Here is an 8,046-nt window from a genome sequence, read left to right on the forward strand (position 1 = left end):
TCTTTCCTCATCTGTGAACTGGGACTGCAAGGATTGAGGGAATGCATGTGAAGCCCAGTGCCTGGTGGAACACTGTACAACATGAGTGCACTGAATACATGTTACCTATGATTAGCACTCTTATTCTTCATCTCTCCTAATTTCCTCACCTGAAAAATAGATGCAACAATACTCAGCGTACAGGATTACCACAGGACTAAGTGACAGCAACTGCACCTTCAGGGAGAGCAATGTCATACTGAGATGAACATGAGCCAGGCCCACTCACTGCTGAGCAGGTTTCTGGCCACCAGCTCTGCGAGTGTGTGACTGTGAATCTGTCTCAGCTAAAATAGGCTTGGACTCCTAGGATAACTGACAGCCAGGAACTTAAGGACAAACATCAGAAGTCCAGCTTATAGTATGTAGCAGTACACACACTTGTACTATTAGTATCCGAACCCAAAGAGAAATATAGCACCAATTAAATACTATACCTAAACAATCAGCAGAGAAAATAAAATTAAAAGCTCCATATTTGAAAAGTGTACTGGGTCCTTGCTTTTCACTTTCTGGGCGCCCGGGCCATCGCCCTACTGCTTGGTAGAATGAAAAGGTTTTGGAAACCGTGGTCCGGTCCTGGGAGAGAGTCACTGGCCCTGGGAGTGCCTGGGGCTCTTGTTCCTCCTATGCCACTTGAGATATGTGACCTCAGCCGAGTCATTTCATCCTTAACTGATCTGTATCCTCGTCCTGGTGGCCAGCAAATACTTATGGAATGACTACATAAGCGTGTGTTCTAGGCCCAGGCTATGCTGATAAATGTTTAACCACCGGCTATCTGGAGAGAGAAAGGGGATTTAGCCTACATTTTACTAATATAAAGGATGTGTGGGCCGGGTGCAGTGGCTCACACCTGTCATCCAGCACTTTGGGAGGCGGAGGTGAGAGGACTGCCTGAGCCCAGGGGTTCGAGACCAGTCTGGGCAACTTAGCGAGACCTTGTCTCTACAATAAATTTAAAAAATAATAATAAGCTGGGCGTGGTGGTGCGCAACTGTAGTTCCAGCTACTTGGAAGGCTGAGGTGGAAGAATTGCCTGAGCCCAGCAAATCGAGGCTGCGGTGGCCGTGAGCATGCCACTGTACTCCAGCCTAGACGACAGAGTGAGACTCCTACTCAAAAAAAAAAAAAAAAAGAAAGAAAACAAAATTTTATTAAAAATAAATAAAATAAAATAAAATGTGAAGAAAAGTACATTAAAACTCCATAATACCTTTGGCAAATTTCCCAATCCACCTACTTTTGCTTAAGGGCCTGAATCCGACTCTTTTGACGGTGTGAGGCTGTTGCAAAATCCACAAAAATTCCACAAACAGCAGGTCTGGAAGGAGAGTTGCTTGTATCTGTATAAGGAGAGAAGAGTTATTTTTGTGACATATTAAATTTCCTCCAAGTAAAAAAAAATTCAAGAGTAAAACAATTAGAAGCATAAATAACAACTATATTCAATAAGCCTTTTACTTGAAACTAATGACAAAGATAAATACTTTCCATAAGCACCTTGCTCTTGTTTATTTCACCTAAAATTTTCAGACAACAAAGCAAAATCTACTATCATCTCTTATATGTGACAATCACACTATAAGGAGTTTTAGAAATGTTTAAGACTATAAGCACATAAGGCACAATCACATGTCGTTCCCCCGCACCCTACAAAAAATAAAACTAAAGATGATATTCTAGTAAGGGAATTGGGATATGGATATACCAAAAATAGCTATAAAAATATGAATAAATACTGAATTAATGACTTAATATGTCAAAGAGCACAAAGGAAAATGTGAGCATAAGCTTCATCAAAAGACTTTCTAAAATTTCCAAAGATGTGACCAGATTAGCTAAGTATCAAGCTGACAGAAAAGGTTCATGTTATGACAAACAACTCCATCTATGATCCTTCCTCATGAACATAAAGCATTCCTCAGTCCACCTCTTTCCCCTTAAAGATTTCTGTAGTTTCCTGTACATACTGATCCTTATATCTATTTGTTTATGTATTTATTTTGATTATATCTTACTCTGTCTTCTTGGATATGTGTGTTTGAACTTTTCCTACCACACTAGTTTTATACAACTCTAACAGCCCTTTTCTACATATTATCTTATTTGACACTCACAACAAAGCCCAAGACCAGTGATGCATGAGGCTCAGGAAGGTGCTCGGGTCCAGGCTAGGAGACCTGAGTTCAGGTCCTAGCACTACATGTTACTTGCTTCATAACCATGGAAAGTGATTTCATCTTGGCATCTTGGCTCCCTCACTGTCAGAAAACCTTAGGAAAACTCTTCTGGACTTTGGTTTAGGCAAAGAATTTATGACTAAGACCTCAAAAACATAGGCAACACTCAGCCTATAATCCCAGCACTTTGGGAGGCTGAGGTGAGTGGATGGTCTGAGACCACGGGTTCGAGATCTACCCAGGCAACTTGTCGAGACCTCGTCTCTACAATAAATCAATTGGGTGTTATAGCGCGTGCCTGTAGTTCCGCCTACTTGGAAGGCTGAGGCAGAAGGATCATCTGAGCCCAGCATGTGAATGCTGGGATAGCCGTGAGCATGCCACTGTATGCCAGTCTGGGCAACAGAGTGAGACTCTGACTCAAAAAAAAAAAAAAAAAAAAAAAAAGAGAGAGAGAGAGAAAATTAACAGATGCATAAAAAAGGGATCTTATACACTGTTGGTGGAAATGTAAACTAGTACAACCTCTGTGAAAAACAGTATGGAGATTTCTTTAAAAAATAAAGATAGAACTGCCATATAATCCAGCAATCCACCTACTACCTAGTAGGTATCCACTCAAAGGAAAAGAAATCATTATATTAAAAAAAACAATACCTGCACTCATATGTTTACTGCAGCACTATTCAGAATAGCAAAGTCATGGTATCAACCCAAGCATCCATCAATATAGGAGTGAATAAAGAAAATGTGGCCTATATATACAACAAATACCATTCAGCCATAAAAAAAGAATAAAATCATGTCTTTCCTAGCAACACGAATAAAACTGGAGGCCATTATCCTAAGTGAGAAGTCAGACAGAGAAAGACAAATACTGCATGTTCTCAGTGGGAGCTAAACAATGTACACGCATGGGCATACAACATGGAATGACAGACCATGGAGACCATGGAGACTTAGAAGGGTGGGAACGGGGTAGGGTGTATGATGAGAAATGACTTAATTAATACAATGTACACTATTCAGGTGCTGTATACACTAAAAGCCCTGACTTCACCTCTATGTAATATATCCATGTAACAAAAAAGCACTTGTACCCTCTAAATTTATATAAATAAAAATAATAACTGAATAAATGACTGCCATTGAACAAGACCAGTACTTTACTTTTCTCATTAAAAATAAACATTTTAGGGCCGGGCTCGGTGGCTCAGCCTGTAATCTCAGCACTTTGGGAGGCCGAGGTGAGTGGATTGCCTGAGCCCACAGGTTCGAGACCCACCTGGGCAACCTGACAAGACCTCATCTCTACAATAAATCAAAAATTAGCCGGGCGTGACAGCACGCACCTGTAGTTCCAGCTACTCGGAAGGCTGAGGCAGAAGGATCACCAGAGCCCAGCAGGTCGAGGCTGCGGCGGTTGGGAGCAGCCACTGCACTCCAGTCTGGGAGACAGAGCAAGACTCCAACTCAAAAATAAATAAATAAATAAATAAAAATAAACATTTTCTTAAAGACTCAAATAAAGATATCCCTGAAGCAGAATCTGCACCTCTGTGCCAGATGCTAGCACTCAGCAAAGACTTATTCATTGACCAAGTAGATGATTCATCTTTTGGAGATGTATAAATGCTTTCAAACACCATGGCATAACTTTAGCGCACTGGAAAAAGCTATTTACCAAACAGTTTCCTAGTCCCATGGACAAGTGTGGGCAGTTTATAACCAAACAGTTCAATCACCACAGGGTGCAGCAGGACATTTCACATAAAATGATACCAAGATGGAAAGCCAAGTGGGACATAGAAAATGAGCACTCTATCAGCTCTCCTGGGGCAGTAAGTAAATCTTAACAGCAGCTGACATTCCTTAGCGCCCAGGATTCACCTGGCACTCTGAAGAACTTTACGTGTATCAGCCTAATTAACCCTAAAGAAAGCCTTCCCTCTACTTTACAGATAAAGAAACTGAGGCACAGAGAGGTTAAGTAATGGCCCAAGATCACACAGCTAGTAAGTGATAGAGCCAGATGTGAAACCCAGAGTGAGCCCTGCCAAGCACTGCTCCTTGTTGCCTTCTGCCATAGAGAACCCGACCTCCATGCCATGCCAGCCCAACATCACAGAAGCACGAGAGCAGCTCTAACTCTCTCTGCAGCAGTGTACATGAAAGTGAATCATTCCTTCGAGGCCCAAAAAATCATCTATGTATTAGCAGTGGTAAATTCCAATCTTTGGAAAGCAGGCTAATAAGGATGTAAGGCTAAGCACACATGTAGGGAATGAATAACAAAAAAGGCAATTCAAGATCTGCTGAGGAAATTGGGAACACTAACAAAATCCTGCTCACGTTTCAGCAACCCAGGGCAGGCAAGCTTTACATGCCGCTGCGAAGTCGCAGCACACAGACCCTTCTTGAGCACATTCTCCTCCACAGGACAGGGAGCAGGCCCTGGGCCTCAGCCAGTCAATAGGGTCAAAAGGAGGGCAAATCCCTACCCCTGCCACAACAGGTACCAGTGACTGCAAAGCTACAAATTTAAAGATTACTATAAAGACTAGGCACAAAAAAGAAAAAAAAAAGACTAGGCACAAAAACCCACTCTTGTAATCACAGCATTTTGGGAGACCAAGGCAGGAAGATCACTTTAGCCAGGAGTTTGAGATTAGCCTGATAACAAAGTGAGACTCCCATCTCAATGAAAAATAAAATATAAAATAAAATAAAAATTAAATTAAGTGAAAAAATAAAATAAATTAGCTGTATGTGGTGGCACACACCTGTAGGTCCCAGGAGGCTAAGGCAAGAAGATCACTTGAGCCCAGGAGTTCAAGGATGCGGTGAGCTACAATTGCGCCACTGCACTCCAGCCTGGGGATAGAGCAAGACCCTGTCTCTAAAAAATAATTAAATAAGAAAAAAAAAGAATATACTAAATATCAGCCCTGCCCCACTGAGTTTTGCTACCTCTACAACAGGCACAAAATATAAGCAGAATAATCATTCTGCAAAACCATCATTTGTATTACATGGTATATTAATTACTAATTATAATTAATTACATGAATTACTGATTATTTTACTAGATAATGTAAAGTAGTATATCATCCAATAATATTTTAATATAGTCCTATTTCACCTTTGATGCCAATGTTTTATCAGAATGTCATAGTTTTTGCTTTAATTGATTCTAAAACATTTACTTCTACTCTCACAAGTAACTTATCATATCCTGACGTCTAGGATTTCCAAAAAAAAATCTAATTTCATAAAAAGATCCTAGGGAGAAATAGGTTCAGTCAAGAGCATGCTTTATGACAGAATTTGTCAGACTGTATCCAGATCTTCAAGGCCACTTTGGCCCTTGGCTACACGCAACTTGTGAGGGATCTCATTGCTGATACTGCCAGCTTCCTACTGACACCCAGACTATTCCCCTTTGTGAAAACCCAAGTAAAACACCACTAGGAAAAACAAGAGCATGTGCTCATAGGATGGGCAAGAGGCAGGCTGCACAGGAAAATGAGCATTGCCGCCCACCGAGGAGGACCAGGGCACCCGCAGCCCACTCAGGACTGGGCAAGCATCACTGCCCACAGAGAAGGGTCACAGTGTCCACAGGCCCCTCAGGAAAGGGCAAGCATCACTGCCCACAGAGGAGGGCCTTGGTGCCCACAGCCCACTGAGGACAGGATGAGTACTGCCACCCACTGAGGAGGATCATAGTCCCCACAGGCCAGGATGAGCATTGCTGCCCACTGGGGAGGGCCACGGTGCCGGCAGCCCCCTTGGGACAGGGGGATCATTGCCACCTATTGAAGAGGGCCACAGCTACCTCAGGACAGATGAGCCTCACCACCCACTGAGGAGGGCCATGGCACCCGCTGGACCTGCAGGCCTGGGTGTTGGGCAGAAAGTGATGTGCAACTTCTCTATATATGAAAATCCTTAACATGTTCCCGTCTTCTGAGTGCTTCATATGAGCTAGGTGCAAAGGGCATGGCACTACCACAGTGGGTAAGAAACCCACTCATCTGCCTGCCTGACAATTGCAATTCTGTGTATGACAGACGCCTGGTGAGGGCTCAGGCCACAGACACCACCAGTAGCATTTACTCATGTACCTGTGCTGGGCTCCCTTTCACACTCCATTCGACCTTGCTTCCGAAACAGTTTTGAAGATAACTTGCCAATTCTTTCATTTTCAGCATTGATGGCTTTCTGAATTTCTTGTATTTCCTTTCTTTGGGCTAAAGGAAGTTCTTCAATTTCTTCTTTTGACTCAGGTGCATTATTACTATCATTATCGCCATCATCACAAACTTCAAAGTCATCTTCATAGTCCTGTAAACAATGACATTTTTAGAATCCTTTAAGACAAATTGATTTACAGTAACACTCTCGCTGAATAAAAACACTCATACTGAATAAACGTATAATTTAAAATAGACCAAGTCCTTATTATGGCTAAGAAATATGTTTCTAGTTCATGATTTTAATGTCATCGAATTATAAATCTACATCAACCACTACATTTATTTCTCTAAAAATGAATCACACAATATAGAACTACATACACTAGGACTACTGATAACAACAATGTGGGAGGCTGAGACAGAAGGGGTCTCTTGAGGCCAGGAGTTCAAAAACAGCCTGGGAAACATAGCAAGACATCATCCCTACCAAAAAAATTTTTTTTAATCAGCCAGGTACATGGCACACACCTGTAGTCCCAGTTACCCAGGAGGTTAAGGCTGGAGGATCTCTTAAGTCCAGGAGTTCAGGGTTACAGTGAACTATGAACACCCCACTGCACTCCTTGCCTAGGCAACACAGTGAGATCCTGTCTCTAAAAAAATAATAATAATAATAATAATGTGCAAATGGGTTAAATTGTAAAATCATTAATAATATCATATTTGTAAACATGGGTAGAAGTATACCAAGATTTTATACGTAATGGCTACATCTAAGTCAAACCTAGTAAGATATTGAGTTTGTTTTTATTTTTGTTTTTGTTTTTTTTAGTCGAAATCTCACTCAGCTTCCCAGGCTGGAGTGCAATGGCACAATTATGACTTACCACAGCCTCAACCTCCTGGGCTCAGGTGACCCCTCTGCCTCAGCCTTCTGAGTAGCTGTGACTACAGATGCATGCCAACACACTTGGCTAATTTTTTTTTTTGGTAGAGATGGGGTCTCACTATGTTGTCAAGGCTGGTCTCAAACTCCTAGGATCAAGTAATCCTCCCACTTTGGCCTCCCAAAGTGCTGGGACTGCAGGAATGAGCCACTGCACCCAGCCAGATATTGAGTATCAAGAGCAATAAAAATATTTTTAAAAGGCTATTAAACTATTAACCATAAGTTGATTTTTAAGAATAAGTTATTTTTAAGCTGAGGAAAATTTTAACTTTTATACATACTTCAAAATCATCTTCAACACTGGCTGTATATTCATCAACTCTAGCATTTTCTAAAGTAATGTCTTCCTTTTCAATTTCCTAAAGGTAAAGAAAATCAAACATGAAGTCAAAAAACTCAGTTGTAAACTTGAACATTACAATAGGTTAGGAAAATATATGTTTTCTGAGATTCATTTGATGTTCCTTATTTTAAAATGTATTTATAAAACTTTATTTAGCATAACTTTAAAGTCTTATAAGAAATACACTTACTGACTTATAAGATATGACCAAAAAGAGAAAGCAGTTTTTAAAAAAAACATAATCCTGGTGAGTAAACATTGCTTTAATTTTATTTTTTATTTTTTATTTTTTGAGTTGGAGTCTCACTCTGTTGCCCAGACTGGAGTGCAGTG

General features: G+C 40.9%; 1 protein-coding gene across 1 annotated transcript in view; it reads right to left on the bottom strand.

Moving 5' to 3' along the window:
• WDR60 (WD repeat domain 60) overlaps positions 1-8,046 on the bottom strand; it is a 119,712-nt gene that overhangs the window by 63,790 nt on the left and 47,876 nt on the right. Inside the window, exons 9-11 of the mRNA XM_008067147.2 lie at positions 7,652-7,729; positions 6,350-6,569; positions 1,283-1,385 (exon numbers count right to left, since the gene is read on the bottom strand). Of these exons, the coding sequence (XP_008065338.1) occupies positions 1,283-1,385; positions 6,350-6,569; positions 7,652-7,729 (401 nt within the window). The remainder of the gene's footprint in view (positions 1-1,282; positions 1,386-6,349; positions 6,570-7,651; positions 7,730-8,046) is intronic.

Source organism: Carlito syrichta, unplaced genomic scaffold (assembly GCF_000164805.1).
Source record: "Carlito syrichta isolate Samal-C Ts95f unplaced genomic scaffold, Tarsius_syrichta-2.0.1 Scaffold309314, whole genome shotgun sequence".
NCBI classification, from domain to species: Eukaryota; Metazoa; Chordata; class Mammalia; order Primates; family Tarsiidae; genus Carlito; species Carlito syrichta.